The sequence below is a fragment of the Oncorhynchus mykiss genome, chromosome 17, assembly GCF_013265735.2.
Source record: "Oncorhynchus mykiss isolate Arlee chromosome 17, USDA_OmykA_1.1, whole genome shotgun sequence".
NCBI classification, from domain to species: Eukaryota; Metazoa; Chordata; class Actinopteri; order Salmoniformes; family Salmonidae; genus Oncorhynchus; species Oncorhynchus mykiss.
In genome coordinates, this window is record NC_048581.1 from 86,477,386 (window position 1) to 86,499,282 (window position 21,897).

The window sequence follows — 21,897 nt, forward strand, 5'->3', positions numbered from 1 at the left end:
ATTGAACTATATATATATATATATATATATACTGTATATGTTTTAATAGTATTGAACTATATATATATATATATATATACTGTATATGTTTTAATAGTATTGAACTATATATATATATATATATATATATATACTGTATATGTTTTAATAGTATTGAACTATATATATATATATATACTGTATATGTTTTAATAGTATTGAACTATATATATATATATATATATACTGTATATGTTTTAATAGTATTGAACTATATATATATATATATATATACTGTATATGTTTTAATAGTATTGAACTATATATATATATATATATATATATACTGTATATGTTTTAATAGTATTGAACTATATATATATATATATATATACTGTATATGTTTTAATAGTATTGAACTATATATATATATATATATACTGTATATGTTTTAATAGTATTGAACTATATATATATATATATACTGTATATGTTTTAATAGTATTGAACTATATATATATATATATATACTGTATATGTTTTAATAGTATTGAACTATATATATACTGTATATGTTTTAATAGTATTGAACTATATATATATATATATATACTGTATATGTTTTAATAGTATTGAACTATATATATATATATATATATACTGTATATGTTTTAATAGTATTGAACTATATATATATATATATATATACTGTATATGTTTTAATAGTATTGAACTATATATATATATATACTGTATATGTTTTAATAGTATTGAACTATATATATATATATACTGTATATGTTTTAATAGTATTGAACTATATATATATATATACTGTATATGTTTTAATAGTATTGAACTATATATATATATATATACTGTATATGTTTTAATAGTATTGAACTATATATATACTGTATATGTTTTAATAGTATTGAACTATATATATATATATATACTGTATATGTTTTAATAGTATTGAACTATATATATATATATATACTGTATATGTTTTAATAGTATTGAACTATATATATATATATATACTGTATATGTTTTAATAGTATTGAACTATATATATATATATATATATATACTGTATATGTTTTAATAGTATTGAACTATATATATATATATATACTGTATATGTTTTAATAGTATTGAACTATATATATATATATATATATACTGTATATGTTTTAATAGTATTGAACTATATATATACTGTATATGTTTTAATAGTATTGAACTATATATATATATATATACTGTATATGTTTTAATAGTATTGAACTATATATATATATATATATATATATACTGTATATGTTTTAATAGTATTGAACTATATATATATATATATACTGTATATGTTTTAATAGTATTGAACTATATATATACTGTATATGTTTTAATAGTATTGAACTATATATATATATATATATATATACTGTATATGTTTTAATAGTATTGAACTATATATATATATATATATATACTGTATATGTTTTAATAGTATTGAACTATATATATATATATATATATACTGTATATGTTTTAATAGTATTGAACTATATATATACTGTATATGTTTTAATAGTATTGAACTATATATATATATATATATATATACTGTATATGTTTTAATAGTATTGAACTATATATATATATATATATATACTGTATATGTTTTAATAGTATTGAACTATATATATACTGTATATGTTTTAATAGTATTGAACTATATATATATATATATATATATATACTGTATATGTTTTAATAGTATTGAACTATATATATATATATATACTGTATATGTTTTAATAGTATTGAACTATATATATATATATATATACTGTATATGTTTTAATAGTATTGAACTATATATATACTGTATATGTTTTAATAGTATTGAACTATATATATATATATATATACTGTATATGTTTTAATAGTATTGAACTATATATATATATATATACTGTATATGTTTTAATAGTATTGAACTATATATATATATATATATATACTGTATATGTTTTAATAGTATTGAACTATATATATATATATACTGTATATGTTTTAATAGTATTGAACTATATATATATATATACTGTATATGTTTTAATAGTATTGAACTATATATATATATATATACTGTATATGTTTTAATAGTATTGAACTATATATATATATATATACTGTATATGTTTTAATAGTATTGAACTATATATATACTGTATATGTTTTAATAGTATTGAACTATATATATATATATATACTGTATATGTTTTAATAGTATTGAACTATATATATATATATATACTGTATATGTTTTAATAGTATTGAACTATATATATATATATATACTGTATATGTTTTAATAGTATTGAACTATATATATATATATATATATACTGTATATGTTTTAATAGTATTGAACTATATATATATATATATACTGTATATGTTTTAATAGTATTGAACTATATATATATATATATATATACTGTATATGTTTTAATAGTATTGAACTATATATATACTGTATATGTTTTAATAGTATTGAACTATATATATATATATATACTGTATATGTTTTAATAGTATTGAACTATATATATATATATATATATACTGTATATGTTTTAATAGTATTGAACTATATATATATATATATATATACTGTATATGTTTTAATAGTATTGAACTATATATATACTGTATATGTTTTAATAGTATTGAACTATATATATATATATATATATACTGTATATGTTTTAATAGTATTGAACTATATATATATATATATATATACTGTATATGTTTTAATAGTATTGAACTATATATATATATATATATATACTGTATATGTTTTAATAGTATTGAACTATATATATACTGTATATGTTTTAATAGTATTGAACTATATATATATATATATATATACTGTATATGTTTTAATAGTATTGAACTATATATATATATATATATACTGTATATGTTTTAATAGTATTGAACTATATATATACTGTATATGTTTTAATAGTATTGAACTATATATATATATATATATATACTGTATATGTTTTAATAGTATTGAACTATATATATATATATATACTGTATATGTTTTAATAGTATTGAACTATATATATATATATATATATACTGTATATGTTTTAATAGTATTGAACTATATATATATATATATATACTGTATATGTTTTAATAGTATTGAACTATATATATATATATATATATACTGTATATGTTTTAATAGTATTGAACTATATATATATATATATATATACTGTATATGTTTTAATAGTATTGAACTATATATATACTGTATATGTTTTAATAGTATTGAACTATATATATATATATATATACTGTATATGTTTTAATAGTATTGAACTATATATATATATATATATACTGTATATGTTTTAATAGTATTGAACTATATATATATATATACTGTATATGTTTTAATAGTATTGAACTATATATATATACTGTATATGTTTTAATAGTATTGAACTATATATATATATATACTGTATATGTTTTAATAGTATTGAACTATATATATATACTGTATATGTTTTAATAGTATTGAACTATATATATATACTGTATATGTTTTAATAGTATTGAACTATATATATATACTGTATATGTTTTAATAGTATTGAACTATATATATATATATATATACTGTATATGTTTTAATAGTATTGAACTATATATATATATATACTGTATATGTTTTAATAGTATTGAACTATATATATATATATACTGTATATGTTTTAATAGTATTGAACTATATATATATATATACTGTATATGTTTTAATAGTATTGAACTATATATATACTGTATATGTTTAATAATACCATCTTTGAGAAATAACTGTCAAAGAAAAGCTGGACCGCTAAAAAAAATTGCAAAAGAAAAAATAAATTGCCGTTCAGAGCACATTAGCTTTAAAACTACAAAATTGTCTCTCCTCTCCATGCCAAATAAGGCCCCCCACCCCACCCCACCCCCTACAAAAATGTGCAGCTCAATGGAAAAATGTGTAGAATAGCATTACAACAGCTAAATTAATCCAGTTGCTAAGATACCTTTATAGGTAAAAGGCTATATTAGAGTTGACACTTCCCCTTACAACGAACAGTGGGGGAGGTCGAAATAATTAAACTGTCTACAAAATCTATTCATTTTAAAATGTTGATTACTACAGTACAGAACTGCTAGATATAGGATCCCAAAGGACGTTTCCCTATATCTTTATAAGACAGCCATCTTCTCTTTCTGGTTATTTATGCTTTAGATAAGGGTTTTTCACTTTTTATTTTCACAAGATTCGGGGGCTACAAATACAAGTGTGTCTATATTTGTGTAATACACTTCAAAAGCTATAGGATATTATAGTCAATGGGTTGGGTCTGTAACAGGTGCAGGTTTTCATCCAGACAAGTGTTCGATTCTAATCGGTTTCTCCTTCAGGTTCCTCCAGCAGGGCAATACCTATACAGAACCCATCCCTGCGTCTTGACCCGGAGGTGCCATGGCAACAGACAGCAACAGACTTGGAGACACCACGGCCACAGAGACGGCCACCAGATTGGTGCACCGAAACATTAACAACCCCAACGCTGTGGAGACCGACAGCTCTATCTCCAGTGGAGAGGTCACTAACCATGGTGAGCAGTTAGTCAACAACAGAGGCAACACACTATCCTCCATATCATCATCATCATCGTCATCATCACAGATTGGTCACATCCTGTATGTAATAGATATTACAGTAGGCTAGCTACCACAACTGTTCATTTCTGTGTGCAGTGGAGAAGCACGCTGAGGATCTGATACAGTGGAAGAGGCATGTGGAGGTCGGTACACTGATGTCTCTATTGTACCTAGATGCCACTTATCAAGCAAAGTAAAGGACTCTGTTTATATGTGCCAACCTGCCACTCTTTCAACCTATGCTGTGTGTGTGTGTGTGTGTGTGTGTGTGTGTGTGTGTGTGTGTGTGTGTGTGTGTGTGTGTGTGTGTGTGTGTGTGTGTGTGTGTGTGTGTGTGTGTGTGTGTGTGTGCGTGTGTGTGTGTGTGTGTGTGTGTGTGTGTGTGTGTGTGTGTGTGTCCTGTGCAGCGAGTAAAGAGTAAGGTGCTGGACCAGATTCAGGGGCATCTTAGCGACCTGCTAGACAAGGCCCTGACTGAATCTGTCCAGACATTTACGCAGAATGAGAACCATGGCAACAACCACGTCAACCATGTCAACAACAACCATGTCACCAGAGACGGGACAGTCACCACCACTAACAACAACGAAAACTCACACAGGTTAGGACAGTTTTGATAATGCTGTACTGTACTGTACTACACTAGACTACATTACACTGTACTATACTGTACTATACTGTACTATACCATACTGTATGGATGACAACACACAGTTTAGGATCTATGTGTGATGTTGGGCCCAGTTTCTCCTGGTCAACTCCCTGCTATGTCCATGAAGGTCCCTGTAGATGTTTGTATGAAAGTGACTGTAGAGGTTGATCTTCTCATGTTGATTTCATCTTCTTTATTCATTTCAGAACCCACACGGAAAAGGATGGAAAAGTATTTATGGACAGACGCTCCATTCTAGAGTTAGTTCATTTTATTTAAACAGACGCTCCATTCTAGAGTTAGTTCATTTCATTTATACAGACGCTCCATTCTAGAGTTAGTTCATTTTATTTAAACAGACGCTCCATTCTAGAGTTAGTTCATTTTATTTAACAGACGCTCCATTCTAGAGTTAGTTCATTTTATTCTGTTATTAGTGGCCTTAAACTGAACCTGATCCATTAGATATATTTTAATGTAGGTACATCATGTATTTACATGTGAATCCTCTTGACCTTGTCATTGTGAATTAGTTTATTGTACCTCTAGTTTAAGTTTACCTAGAGTGTGTACTCCAGGCAAGCTTATCTATGATGCAACAGCATTATATGATGGGATTCATCTCAAACAAACAAACAAACAAACAAACAAACACAGGACACTAGACATGAACTTAATGTTTTGTACACTTTCCACTAGAGAGAATGTACTGTCCACATGGCACAATATTGTGCTATCATGTAACACCATTGTATCAATCAATTGTGTCGTATGGACAGTACATTGTCTCTACTGGGCAAAACATTCATTTCATGTCTAGTGTCCTGTGTTTGAGATGAATCCCGTCAGAATAATGTAACACTGTATATGATAGTGAGATGAATCCCGTCAGAATAATGTAATACTGTATATGATAGTTAGATGAATCCTGTGTGTTCCTCCACAGTGATCTGTTTGAGATCAACCACATTCGGACCATCTACCACATGTTCATCTCAGTGCTCTTCCTCTTCATCATCAGTACACTGGCTGTGGACTACATCGACCAGGGCAGGTGTGTGTGTGTGTGTGTGTGTGGGTGTGTGGGTGCGTGCGTGCGTACGGAAATGACGTCACGCTGCTTGCTTAGCGAGTTGCGCTTTCTCCTGATTCGGCTCACAGCGAGGCTCAAACACAGGACCGCTGCCTTGCTAGCACACGTGAACGCACTCCCGAAGCGTCTTACCAGTCGCGTCACGCAAAAACCTAGCTATTCGTTGATGCAATCGGGGACACATCAGGCTAAGGAGTAAGTTTCAAATATCAAATCAAATCAAATCTAACTGTATTTATCACATGCGCCAAATACAACAAATACACTTACAGTGAAGTGTATACTTAAGAGCCCTTTAACCAACAATGCAGTTCAAGAAAAAGTTAAGAAAATATTTACCAAAGAACCTAAAATCAAAAATAATAAAAAGTAACACAATAAAATAACAATAACGAGGCTATATACAGGGGATACCGGTACCGAGTCAATGTGCAGCTGTTGGAGTTGTGTTTGGCCACGCAGTCGTGGGTGAACAGAGAGTATAGGAGGGGACTAAACACGCAACCCTGAGGTGCCCCAGTGTTGAAAATCATAATGGCAGACGTGTTGTTGCCTACCCTTACCACCTGGGGGTGGCCCATCAGGAAGTCCAGGATCCAGTTGCAGAGGGAGGTGTTTAGTCCCAGGGTCCTTAGCATAGTGATGAGCATGCCCCAGCACTATGGTGTTGAACGCTGAGCTGTAGTCAATGACCTGCTTTCTCACATAGGTGTTTCTTTTGTCTAGGTGGGAAAGGGCAGTTTGGAGTGCGATTGCGATTGTGGATCTGTTGGGGCTGTTTGCAAATTGGAGTTGGTCTAGGGTATTTGGGATGATTCTGTCTCCCTTCATCCATCCTCCTGCCCTATTTCTCTGTCTCCCTTCATTCTCCTCCTCCTCCTCTCTTCCTCTGCCTCCCTTCATCCTCCTCTCTTCCTCTGTCTCCCTTCATTCTTCTCCTCCTCTCATCTTCTGTCTCCCTTCATCCTTCTATCTTCCTCTGTCTCCCTTCATTCTCCTCCTCCTCCTCTCTTCCTCTGCCTCCCTTCATCCTTCTATCTTCCTCTGTCTCCCTTCATTCTCCTCCTGTTCCTCCTCTCATCTTCTGTCTCCCTTCATCCTTCTATCTTCCTCTGTCTCCCTTCATTCTCATCCACCACCTCTCTTCCTCTGTCTCTCTTCATCCTTCTATCTTCCTCTGTCTCCCTTCATCCATCCTCCTGCCCTATTTCTCTGTCTCCTTTCATTCTCCTCCTCCTCTCCTCCTCTGTCTCCCTTCATCCTTCTATCTTCCTCTGTCTCCCTTCATTCTCCTCCTCCTCCTCTCATCTTCTGTCTCCCTTCATCCTCCTCTCTTCCTCTCTCCCTTCATCCATCCTTCTATCTTCCTCTGTCTCCCTTCATCCATCCTCCTGCCCTATTTCTCTGTCTCCCTTCATTCTCCTCCTCCTCTCTTCCTCTGTCTCCCTTCATCCATCCTTCTATCTTCCTCTGCCTCCCTTCATCCTTCTATCATCCTCTGTCTCCCTTCATTCTCCTCCTCCTCCTCTCATCTTCTGCCTCCCTTCATCCTTCTATCTTCCTCTGTCTCCCTTCATGCCACCTCACCACCTGCCTGCCATGACGGTTCCATTCTACCTTCAGGAAGTTTCTGCTCTTTATAACCCAAGGAAACTCTGACACATCGCTCACACTTTTAGCGTTACTTTTCAAGAATGGTAAAGGCGTCCGCACACACAGGTTAGGTTTGCTCCTAGAAGAACTCGTCTAGGTCGAAGCGACCGTCTGTGATCGCATACTCCCTAAAGACCTTTGCTCTGAAACACAGCAATATTACTGATGTTTGTCCCTCTTGAGCCACTGTAGCGACATAGTAGCCAGAAACACTTCCTCAAAATAGTCTGAATTGATAATCTAAGATAAATCAAGAAATCTGTCAATAGTTGTTTACGTCTTTTCACCGAGGAGGTCTTAATCTGGCAATTTTATATCTAACTAAGATGTTTGGTGTAGTATATCTCAAGTTTTTTTTTTTAAACATAAAAAACTTAGCATCTCTTGTGGAATGACAACAAACACTTAATGTTCCAACTCCTACTAGGAGTAGTACTGTTGACCAATCACAGACACAGGTTTAGACTGGGAAGCATACAATAAGCTTCGGACTTTACTAAGGTTTTTGAAGAGTCCATTCTGTTACAATTCAATATATTCTATTCAATTCTATCCCCAGACTGGTGCTGGAGTTTGACCTGTTGTCCTATGCCTTTGGGAAGCTACATATAGTAGGTTTGGCCTGGCTGTTGATGTTCAGCTACACGTTGGCCGTGCCCTACTATGCCCTGGCTCTCTGGGGGACTCTCTACCATCGCAGCCCGGTACAGGGGGTACTGTCGGTGGGTGCTGGGCTGGTGCTCTCCGCCTTGCAGGCCGCTGTACTGGGGGTTCTCCCTATATACGTGGTCTTTCACTACCAGCTGCCTCCAGCCTCACGATTCATCATCATATTGGAACAGGTATGGACAACATTGTATAGTAAAGTCAACACCATGAAATTTGGAATTACTAGAAGACGTATGGATGGATGTGTGTACCTACAGTGGTGTGTGGTGGAGATCTGTCTGATAGTGGTGTGTGGTGGAGATCTGTCTGATAGTGGTGTGTGGTGGAGATCTGTCTGATAGTGGAAAGTTGAGTAATTAAGTAAAGACAGTGATGAATATAGACATGAGCATCAACAGCATCTCATATTATACGAGTAAAAGTAGAGAACTGATCCTGATTGGACAGTGTCCCATCTCTGATTGTTGTGACAGTGTTTATATTCATCCTGATTGGACAGTGTCCCATCTCTGCTTGTTGTGACAGTGTTTATATTCATCCTGATTGGACAGTGTCCCATCTCTGCTTGTTGTGGCAGTGTTTATATTCATCCTGATTGGACAGTGTCCCATCTCTGCTTGTTGTGGCAGTGTTTATATTCATCCTGATTGGACAGTGTCCCATCTCTGCTTGTTGTGACAGTGTTTATATTCATCCTGATTGGACAGTGTCCCATCTCTTCTTGTTGTGACAGTGTTTATATTCATCCTGATTGGACAGTGTCCCATCTCTGCTTGTTGTGGCAGTGTTTATATTCATCCTGATTGGACAGTGTCCCATCTCTGCTTGTTGTGGCAGTGTTTGTATTTAACTGGGTTGGACTCATCCTATCTCTGCCCTGCTCCTCTTATCTTCACACTGATATTGTCAATAAAGAAAGGTTGATTTAATAAATCAGCTGGATGACTAGCTTGGTCATTTGTTATCTTTTTTTATTGAGTACTTTTTAGAATTGGCAGGAGAACATATGAGACTTTGGATGCAGTAACCAAACCTGGGTTCAAACACTATTTGAAATCATTTCAAATAATTTAGCTGAACTTGATTGAGATTAGAATAGTGACAAAAGATCAGCCCTGTCCATCTGGCTCTCCAGGCAGGCTAAAGAAAAGGTGTCGTGGGATAATCAGAATTTGTTGGTAACATATGTAAGATGTTTTATATTTATCAAATGGGTGTAAGTTAATTCTCATCAGAATGGTATTTTTGTGTAATTCTGTGGTGAGGTTGCAGTTATCTGTTCTATGTCAAAACTAAGTTGCCTGGGCCGCTGAGAGGGGAGAGGTCAAAGTGTCATCATGTGTAAACATCTTTTACTCCCTACCTTTTCTAGTGGGGAAAGAAGGGTTGCAGTGTTGTTTCTATCTTAAACTATAGCCTCACCCTCCTCTCCGTGAGTTTGTCCAGGAGTTTGTATTTAGAGTGGGTTGTATATAAATGACAATTTGATATATGCCTGTTGATATGGAGGATTTGGTTTATGGTTTCACGGGTTTAGGAAAGGAGACAAAGCTGAACGATGAGTTATGTCTATGCTGTCTGACTATGTGTGTCTTTGCTATTAAAGGAACTCAGTTGCATTGTAAGGGGGCTCTCAGAGAATTCATGGTTAGACACTGAATCGATCTGAGAGTCACAGGGTTGTGATAGAGCTCATATAATTAAAGATGGACTTTGATAACTAACTCTGACTTGTGTGTGTGGTTTGCTCCCATGATTTGGTAAATAGAGGAAATTTCCACGACAAAGGCTAAAAGTATTTGAAAGATTTCAAAAACTATTTGAACCCAGGTCTGGCAATAACTCTCACAAGGACAATTCTATTCCAATCCCTGGATTCATCTAAGGTGTGGATGTCAATGTAACAAGTTGCAGTCATTCATTGTTCATGATTGATTTGTTTTATTGCCTTAGCTGGCTCCATTTGCCTGGTATAACGTTTGCATGTTGTCTGCTGTTCAGATCCGTTTCCTGATGAAAAGCTACTCTTTCATCCGAGAGAATGTCCCAGTCATCCTTAAACACAAGACAAAGGAAGGTAACGACAAGGATAATGTAATGTAATATAAAATAGTGAATGCAATGACACAGAAACTACCACCCAATGACGATTGCATTTATATTGGAGTCATTCAGTGCATTCAACTGACCATGATGAGTCATATTGTCAATACAGTGTCAGAACCTCAGAACCTTGTCTATTATAGAGGTGACATATAGAACCTCAGAACCTTGTCTAACGTGTTTATAGAGCTGACATATAGAACCTCAGAACCTTGTCCAAGGTGTTTATAGAGGTGACATATAGAACCTTGTCTAAAGTGTTTATAGAGGTGACATAAAAAACCTCAGAACCTTGTCCAAGGTGTTTATAGAGGTGACATATAGAACCTTGTCTAAAGTGTTTATAGAGGTGACATATAGAACCTCAGAACCTTGTCTAAAGTGTTTATAGAGCTGACATATAGAACCTCAGAACCTTGTCTAACGTGTTTATAGAGCTGACATATAGAACCTCAGAACCTTGTCTAAAGTGTTTATAGAGCTGACATATAGAACCTCAGAACCTTGTCTAAAGTGTTTATAGAGCTGACAAATAGAACCTCAGAACCTTGTCTAAAGTGTTTATAGAGCTGACATATAGAACCTCAGAACCTTGTCTAAAGAGTTTATAGACCTGACATATAGAACATCAGAACCTTGTCTAACGTGTTTATAGAGGTGACATATAGAACATCAGAACCTTGTCTAAAGTGTTTATAGAGCTGACATATAGAACCTTGTCTAACGTGTTTATAGAGCTGACATATAGAACATCAGAACCTTGTCTAACGTGTTTATAGAGCTGACATATAGAACATCAGAACCTTGTCTAACGTGTTTATAGAGGTGACATATAGAACATCAGAACCTTGTCTAACGTGTTTATAGAGCTGACATATAGAACCTCAGAACCTTGTCTAAAGTGTTTATAGAGCTGACATATAGAACCTCAGAACCTTGTCTAAAGTGTTTATAGAGCTGACATATAGAACCTCAGAACCTTGTCTAAAGTGTTTATAGAGATGACATATAGAACCTCAGAACCTTGTCTAAAGTGTTTATAGAGGTGACATATAGAACCTTGTCTAAAGTGTTTATAGAGGTGACATATAGAACCTTGTCTAAAGTGTTTATAGAGGTGACATATACAGTAGAATCTTAGGGCCAGGATTTTTTCCTGACCATGTGGCCTGACCAAGATAGGCCCTGTATTGTCATGACATCACCTCAACAGACAATACTGCCTGACTAATGACATCATTGTGTTTCTCAGGAGAGGGTCCCAGGTTCCCAACGTTCTCGAGTTACCTCTATTTCCTCTTTGCTCCCACCCTCATCTACAGAGAGTCTTACCCCAGAAACCCACACATTAGATGGAGCTATGTTGGCGTAACGTTTGCTAAGGTGAGTTATTTTCCTATTGTTAATCTTAATGATAGATTGTCCTGTATTGTCTGCTGTAGATATACAGTTCATGTTTTAGTCTATTTTAAAATAACCAGTGAACGTAATCACCCTAATAATAAATAAATGATTTGATTTCATACTGTAAAGTGTTTTTTCCAGAGCTCAATTTGCTTTATATAGTAAGGGAGAGACTACCCTTATTCGCCCTCTGTTGGTAGAGGTGTTTGTTGAATGCAGTCTGTGGCTCAGTATTGTTCCAGTAGCAGGTCATTGACATACCAGTATAGTTCAGGTCTCCAATCTATACTATAATTTAACTGTAATCTCTAATCTTATCAGTCTATATTATTGTATATACCGTGTAGTATCTTTTGCTTTTATAATTCTGAACTCTGGACAGATTCCTCGGCCATGGTTAGACCGTACAAACAGATCTGGGACCAGGCTAGTCAGTCTACTGCTACAATACAAACATATCTGGGACCAGGCTAGTCAGTCTACTGCTACAATACAAACAGATCTGGGACCAGGCTAATCAGTCTACTGCTATACAATACAAACAGATCTGGGACCAGGCTAATCAGTCTACTGCTATACAATACAAACAGATCTGGGACCAGGCTAGTCAGTCTACTGTTATACAATACAAACAGATCTGGGACCAGTCTAGTCAGTCTACTGCTATACAATACAAACAGATCTGGGACCAGGCTAGTCAGTCTACTGCTATACAATACAAACAGATCTGGGACCAGGCTAGTCAGTCTACTGCTATACAATACAAACAGATCTGGGACCAGGCTAGTCAGTCTACTGCTATACAATACAAACAGATCTGGGACCAGGCTAGTCAGTCTACTGCTACAATACAAACAGATCTGGGACCAGGCTAGTCAGTCTACTGTTATACAATACAAACAGATCTGGGACCAGGCTAGTCAGTCTACTGCTATACAATACAAACAGATCTGGGACCAGGCTAGTCAGTCTACTGCTACAATACAAACAGATCTGGGACCAGGCTAGTCAGTCTACTGTTATACAATACAAACAGATCTGGGACCAGGCTAGTCAGTCTACTGCTATACAATACAAACAGATCTGGGACCAGGCTAGTCAGTCTACTGCTATACAATACAAACAGATCTGGGACCAGTCTTGCCACGGGTGACTTTTCCATTTATCCTCAACCAGTTTCCTTCCTGTCCTTCACTCAGATTCTGGGATGTCTTTTCTATGGTTACTTTATCCTGGTGAGACTGTGCATACCTGTCTTCATGAATGACAGCAACAAGCCTTTCAGCACCAGAACCCTGGTCCTGGCCTTGTTCCATGCTACACTTCCAGGTAATTCGTCAGACAGTGTATACATAAATATATATAAATATATATAAATATATATAAAGCCACATCAGTAGAAGAATGTAGCCTATATTCTAATTGGGAGTGGTGAATTTGTAAGATTTTTTTATATATATATACCTTTATTTAACTAGTAGGCAAGTCAGTTAAAAACAAATTCTTATTTTCAATGACGGCCTACCCCGGCCAAACCCCGGACGACGCTCGGCCAATTTTGCGTCACCCTATGGGACTCCCAATCACAGCCAGTTGTGATACAGCCTGGATTCAAACCAGGGTGTCTGTAGTGACGCCTCAAGCACTGAGATGCAGTGCCTCAGACCGCTGAGCCACTCGGGAGCCCCAGAGTGAACTGTGGTGCCCTGATGGTGTTTGCACTTTATTTAAGGAGGAAAGAAAGACCAACCTTATCCAATGTGAACCTATCATGGGGTAGGACCCAGAATGCACTAGGACCGAAGGCTTACTGACAAAGTTCTAGTTTGTTAGGTTAGAGGATGAAGGTCAAATCTAAATGTATTTGTCACATTGCTTCGTGAACAACAGGTCTAGACTAACAGTGAAATATGTACGGGCCCTTACAAACCATGGAGAGAGAAAGAAAACAGAGAAATAATAGACATTTAAACACGTAATAATAAAGTAATATTATTTAATAATAAAGTGATAATAAATACGCAATGTGTATATGGCTATATACATGGGGTACCAGTACTGAGTTTATGTGTAGGGGTACGAGGTAATAACTTGGCTATATACATGGGGTACCAGCACTGAGTTTATGTGTAGGGGTACGAGGTAATAACTTGACTATATACATGGGGTACCAGCACTGAGTTTATGTGTAGGGGTACGAGGTAATAACTTGGCTATATACATGGGGTACCAGTACTGAGTTTATGTGTAGGGGTACGAGGTAATAACTTGGCTATATACATGGGGTACCAGCACTGAGTTTATGTGTAGGGGTACGAGGTAATAACTTGGCTATATACATGGGGTACCAGTACTGAGTTTATGTGTAGGGGTACGAGGTAATAACTTGGCTATATACATGGGGTACCAGCACTGAGTTTATGTGTAGGGGTACGAGGTAATAACTTGACTATATACATGGGGTACCAGCACTGAGTTTATGTGTAGGGGTACGAGGTAATAACTTGGCTATATACATGGGGTACCAGCACTGAGTTTATGTGTAGGGGAACGAGGTAATAACTTGACTATATACATGGGGTACCAGCACTGAGTTTATGTGTAGGGGTACGAGGTAATAACTTGACTATATACATGGGGTACCAGCACTGAGTTTATGTGTAGGGGTACGAGGTAATAACTTGACTATATAAATGGGGTACCAGCACTGAGTTTATGTGTAGGGGTACGAGGTAATAACTTGACTATCTATATACATGGGGTACCAGCACTGAGTTTATGTGTAGGGGTACGAGGTAATAACTTGGCTATATACATGGGGTACCAGCACTGAGTTTATGTGTAGGGGTACGAGGTAATAACTTGACTATATAAATGGGGTACCAGCACTGAGTTTATGTGTAGGGGTACGAGGTAATAACTTGACTATCTATATACATGGGGTACCAGTACTGAGTTTATGTGTAGGGGTACGAGGTAATAACTTGGCTATATACATGGGGTACCAGCACTGAGTTTATGTGTAGGGGTACGAGGTAATAACTTGACTATATACATGGGGTACCAGCACTGAGTTTATGTGTAGGGGTACGAGGTAATAACTTGGCTATATACATGGGGTACCAGCACTGAGTTTATGTGTAGGGGAACGAGGTAATAACTTGACTATATACATGGGGTACCAGCACTGAGTTTATGTGTAGGGGTACGAGGTAATAACTTGACTATATACATGGGGTACCAGCACTGAGTTTATGTGTAGGGGTACGAGGTAATAACTTGACTATATAAATGGGGTACCAGCACTGAGTTTATGTGTAGGGGTACGAGGTAATAACTTGACTATCTATATACATGGGGTACCAGCACTGAGTTTATGTGTAGGGGTACGAGGTAATAACTTGACTATATACATGGGGTACCAGCACTGAGTTTATGTGTAGGGGTACGAGGTAATAACTTGGCTATATACATGGGGTACCAGCACTGAGTTTATGTGTAGGGGTACGAGGTAATAACTTGACTATATACATGGGGTACCAGGACTGAGTTTATGTGTAGGGGTACGAGGTAATAACTTGACTATATACATGGGGTACCAGCACTGAGTTTATGTGTAGGGGTACGAGGTAATAACTTGGCTATATACATGGGGTACCAGCACTGAGTTTATGTGTAGGGGTACGAGGTAATAACTTGGCTATATACATGGGGTACCAGCACTGAGTTTATGTGTAGGGGTACGAGGTAATAACTTGACTATATAAATGGGGTACCAGCACTGAGTTTATGTGTAGGGGTACGAGGTAATAACTTGACTATCTATATACATGGGGTACCAGCACTGAGTTTATGTGTAGGGGTACGAGGTAATAACTTGACTATATACATGGGGTACCAGCACTGAGTTTATGTGTAGGGGTACGAGGTAATAACTTGGCTATATACATGGGGTACCAGCACTGAGTTTATGTGTAGGGGTACGAGGTAATAACTTGACTATATACATGGGGTACCAGCACTGAGTTTATGTGTAGGGGTACGAGGTAATAACTTGACTATATACATGGGGTACCAGCACTGAGTTTATGTGTAGGGGTACGAGGTAATAACTTGGCTATATACATGGGGTACCAGCACTGAGTTTATGTGTAGGGGTACGAGGTCATAACTTGACTATCTATATACATGGGGTACCAGCACTGAGTTTATGTGTAGGGGTACGAGGTAATAACTTGACTATATAAATGGGGTACCAGCACTGAGTTTATGTGTAGGGGTACGAGGTAATAACTTGACTATCTATATACATGGGGTACCAGTACTGAGTTTATGTGTAGGGGTACGAGGTAATAACTTGGCTATATACATGGGGTACCAGCACTGAGTTTATGTGTAGGGGTACGAGGTAATAACTTGACTATATACATGGGGTACCAGCACTGAGTTTATGTGTAGGGGTACGAGGTAATAACTTGGCTATATACATGGGGTACCAGCACTGAGTTTATGTGTAGGGGAACGAGGTAATAACTTGACTATATACATGGGGTACCAGCACTGAGTTTATGTGTAGGGGTACGAGGTAATAACTTGACTATATACATGGGGTACCAGCACTGAGTTTATGTGTAGGGGTACGAGGTAATAACTTGACTATATAAATGGGGTACCAGCACTGAGTTTATGTGTAGGGGTACGAGGTAATAACTTGACTATCTATATACATGGGGTACCAGCACTGAGTTTATGTGTAGGGGTACGAGGTAATAACTTGACTATATACATGGGGTACCAGCACTGAGTTTATGTGTAGGGGTACGAGGTAATAACTTGGCTATATACATGGGGTACCAGCACTGAGTTTATGTGTAGGGGTACGAGGTAATAACTTGACTATATACATGGGGTACCAGCACTGAGTTTATGTGTAGGGGTACGAGGTAATAACTTGACTATATACATGGGGTACCAGCACTGAGTTTATGTGTAGGGGTACGAGGTAATAACTTGGCTATATACATGGGGTACCAGCACTGAGTTTATGTGTAGGGGTACGAGGTAATAACTTGGCTATATACATGGGGTACCAGCACTGAGTTTATGTGTAGGGGTACGAGGTAATAACTTGACTATATAAATGGGGTACCAGCACTGAGTTTATGTGTAGGGGTACGAGGTAATAACTTGACTATCTATATACATGGGGTACCAGCACTGAGTTTATGTGTAGGGGTACGAGGTAATAACTTGACTATATACATGGGGTACCAGCACTGAGTTTATGTGTAGGGGTACGAGGTAATAACTTGGCTATATACATGGGGTACCAGCACTGAGTTTATGTGTAGGGGTACGAGGTAATAACTTGACTATATACATGGGGTACCAGCACTGAGTTTATGTGTAGGGGTACGAGGTAATAACTTGACTATATACATGGGGTACCAGCACTGAGTTTATGTGTAGGGGTACGAGGTAATAACTTGGCTATATACATGGGGTACCAGCACTGAGTTTATGTGTAGGGGTACGAGGTAATAACTTGACTATCTATATACATGGGGTACCAGCACTGAGTTTATGTGTAGGGGTACGAGGTAATAACTTGACTATATAAATGGGGTACCAGCACTGAGTTTATGTGTAGGGGTACGAGGTAATAACTTGACTATCTATATACATGGGGTACCAGTACTGAGTTTATGTGTAGGGGTACGAGGTAATAACTTGGCTATATACATGGGGTACCAGCACTGAGTTTATGTGTAGGGGTACGAGGTAATAACTTGACTATATACATGGGGTACCAGCACTGAGTTTATGTGTAGGGGTACGAGGTAATAACTTGGCTATATACATGGGGTACCAGCACTGAGTTTATGTGTAGGGGAACGAGGTAATAACTTGACTATATACATGGGGTACCAGCACTGAGTTTATGTGTAGGGGTACGAGGTAATAACTTGACTATATACATGGGGTACCAGCACTGAGTTTATGTGTAGGGGTACGAGGTAATAACTTGACTATATAAATGGGGTACCAGCACTGAGTTTATGTGTAGGGGTACGAGGTAATAACTTGACTATCTATATACATGGGGTACCAGCACTGAGTTTATGTGTAGGGGTACGAGGTAATAACTTGACTATATACATGGGGTACCAGCACTGAGTTTATGTGTAGGGGTACGAGGTAATAACTTGGCTATATACATGGGGTACCAGCACTGAGTTTATGTGTAGGGGTACGAGGTAATAACTTGACTATATACATGGGGTACCAGCACTGAGTTTATGTGTAGGGGTACGAGGTAATAACTTGACTATATACATGGGGTACCAGCACTGAGTTTATGTGTAGGGGTACGAGGTAATAACTTGGCTATATACATGGGGTACCAGCACTGAGTTTATGTGTAGGGGTACGAGGTAATAACTTGGCTATATACATGGGGTACCAGCACTGAGTTTATGTGTAGGGGTACGAGGTAATAACTTGACTATATAAATGGGGTACCAGCACTGAGTTTATGTGTAGGGGTACGAGGTAATAACTTGACTATCTATATACATGGGGTACCAGCACTGAGTTTATGTGTAGGGGTACGAGGTAATAACTTGACTATATACATGGGGTACCAGCACTGAGTTTATGTGTAGGGGTACGAGGTAATAACTTGGCTATATACATGGGGTACCAGCACTGAGTTTATGTGTAGGGGTACGAGGTAATAACTTGACTATATACATGGGGTACCAGCACTGAGTTTATGTGTAGGGGTACGAGGTAATAACTTGACTATATACATGGGGTACCAGCACTGAGTTTATGTGTAGGGGTACGAGGTAATAACTTGGCTATATACATGGGGTACCAGCACTGAGTTTATGTGTAGGGGTACGAGGTAATAACTTGACTATCTATATACATGGGGTACCAGCACTGAGTTTATGTGTAGGGGTACGAGGTAATAACTTGACTATATACATGGGGTACCAGCACTGAGTTTATGTGTAGGGGTACGAGGTAATAACTTGGCTATATACATGGGGTACCAGCACTGAGTTTATGTGTAGGGGTACGAGGTAATAACTTGACTATATACATGGGGTACCAGCACTGAGTTTATGTGTAGGGGTACGAGGTAATAACTTGGCTATATAAATGGGGTACCAGCACTGAGTTTATGTGTAGGGGTACGAGGTAATAACTTGACTATCTATATACATGGGGTACCAGCACTGAGTTTATGTGTAGGGGTACGAGGTAATAACTTGACTATATACATGGGGTACCAGCACTGAGTTTATGTGTAGGGGTACGAGGTAATAACTTGGCTATATACATGGGGTACCAGCACTGAGTTTATGTGTAGGGGTACGAGGTAATAACTTGACTATATACATGGGGTACCAGCACTGAGTTTATGTGTAGGGGTACGAGGTAATAACTTGACTATATACATGGGGTACCAGCACTGAGTTTATGTGTAGGGGTACGAGGTAATAACTTGGCTATATACATGGGGTACCAGCACTGAGTTTATGTGTAGGGGTACGAGGTAATAACTTGACTATATACATGGGGTACCAGCACTGAGTTTATGTGTAGGGGTACGAGGTAATTCAGGTAGATATTTACATATAACTAGGAGTAAAGTGACAAATAATAAACAGTAGCAGCAGCGTATGTGAGTCCCCAAAAATGTGTGGAAAATGGGTCAATGCAGATAGTTAAAGAGTTAACCAAATAGTTACCCGGACGAACTATTTAGCGGGCCTTATGGCTTGGGGGTAGAAGCTGTTCAGGGTCCTGTTGGTTCCAGATTGGTGCATCGGTATCACTTGCCGTGCGGTAGCAGAGAGAACAGTCTATGACTGGGGTGGCTGGAGTCTTTGACAATTTTTAGGGTCTTCTTCTGACACCGCCTGGTATAGAGGTCCTGGGTGGCAGGGAGCTCGGTGTACTTGGTCGTTTGGACCACCCTCTGTAGCGCCTTGCGGTTGGAGGCCGAGCAGTTGTCATACCAGGCGGTGATGCAACCAGTCAAGATTCTCTCAATGGTGCAGCTGCAGAACTTTTTGAGGATCTGAGGTCTCATGCCAAATCTTTTCAGCCTCCTGAGGGGGAAGAGGCGTTATCGTTCCCTCTTCACGACTGCGTTGGTGTGTGTGGACCATAATTGATCCTTAGTGATGTGGACACCGAGGAACTTGAATTTCTCGACCCGCTCCACTACAGCCTTGTTGATGTCGTGCTCGGCCCTCCTTTCCTAGTAGTCCATGATCAGCTCCTTTGTCTTGCTGACGTTGAGGGAGAAGTTGTTTTCCTGGCATCACACTGCCAGGTCTCCGTTCTCCTCCCTACCGTCATGTCGTTGGCAAACTTAATGGTGGCAATGGAGTCGTGCTGTCCACACAGTCGTGGGTGTACAAGGAGTACAGGAGAGGGGACCAAGCACAATCCCCTGAGGAGCCCCCGTGTTGAGGGTGAGGCGGATGTTTTGTTGCCTACCCTCACCACCTGGGGGAGGCCAGTCAGGAAGTCCAGGATCCAGTTGCAGAGGGAAGTGTTCAGTCCCAGGGTCCTTAGCGTAGTGATGAGCTTGGAGGGCACTATGGTGTTGAATGATGAGCCTTATTCAATTAACAGCATTCTCACGTAGGTGTTCCTCTTGTACAGTGGCAAAGGGCAGTGTGTGGAGAGCAATAGAAATTGTGTCATCTGTGGATCTGTTGGGGCGGTATGCAAATTCGAGTGGGTCCAGGGTGTCTGGGATGATGGTGTTGATGTGAGACATCACCAGCCTTTCAATGTTTTTCATGGCTACAGATGTGAGTGGTATGGGGCGATAGTCATTTAGACAGGCTACTTTGGCGTTCATGGGCACAGGGACCATGGTGGTCTGCTTGAAACAAGTAGGTATTACCGACTGTGTCAGGGAGAGGTTGAAAATGTCAGTGAAGACACTTGCCAGCTGGTCAGTGCATGGTCCTGGTAATCAGCTCTAGCCTTTAGCTCAGTGCGGATGTAGCCGGTAATCTATGGCTTCTGGTTGGGGTATGTACGTACGGTCACTGTGGGGACAATGCTGTCGATGCACTTATTAGTGACGTCTGTGACTGATGAGGTCATCAAATGGAACACCACTTCTGTCTTGAGAGCGTCGCTGTTACTTCCGGTTTAAGTTACTGCTTGTAAGCAGGAATCAGGAGGATAGACGTACAAGGCACTGCATCTCAGTGCTAGAGGCGTCACTACAGACCCTGGTTAAATTCCAGGCTGTATCACAACCGACTGTGATTGGGAGTCCCATAGGGAAGCGCACAATTGACTGATCTAGTTTTTTTCGTCTCTAGTTGCACAGTTGATATGCTGGTAGAAATTAGGTAAAAGGGATTTCAGTTTTCCTGCCTAAAAATCACCGGCCACTAGGAGCGCAGCTTCTGGATGAGCATTTTCTTGTTTGCTTATGGCCTTATACAGCTCGTTGAGTGCGGTCTTAGTGCCAGCATCAGTTTGTGGTGGTAAATAGACGGCTACGAATAATATAGATGAAAACTCTATTGGT

General features: G+C 37.7%; 1 protein-coding gene across 1 annotated transcript in view; it reads left to right on the forward strand.

Moving 5' to 3' along the window:
- The window catches only part of soat2 (sterol O-acyltransferase 2), a 44,229-nt gene that overhangs the window by 10,260 nt on the left and 12,072 nt on the right, over nt 1-21,897 (forward strand). Inside the window, exons 2-10 of the mRNA XM_036950863.1 lie at nt 4,504-4,700; nt 4,843-4,889; nt 5,154-5,347; nt 5,605-5,658; nt 6,345-6,452; nt 8,704-8,986; nt 10,815-10,890; nt 12,169-12,299; nt 13,520-13,649. Of these exons, the coding sequence (XP_036806758.1) occupies nt 4,565-4,700; nt 4,843-4,889; nt 5,154-5,347; nt 5,605-5,658; nt 6,345-6,452; nt 8,704-8,986; nt 10,815-10,890; nt 12,169-12,299; nt 13,520-13,649 (1,159 nt within the window). The 5' untranslated portion in view covers nt 4,504-4,564. The remainder of the gene's footprint in view (nt 1-4,503; nt 4,701-4,842; nt 4,890-5,153; nt 5,348-5,604; nt 5,659-6,344; nt 6,453-8,703; nt 8,987-10,814; nt 10,891-12,168; nt 12,300-13,519; nt 13,650-21,897) is intronic.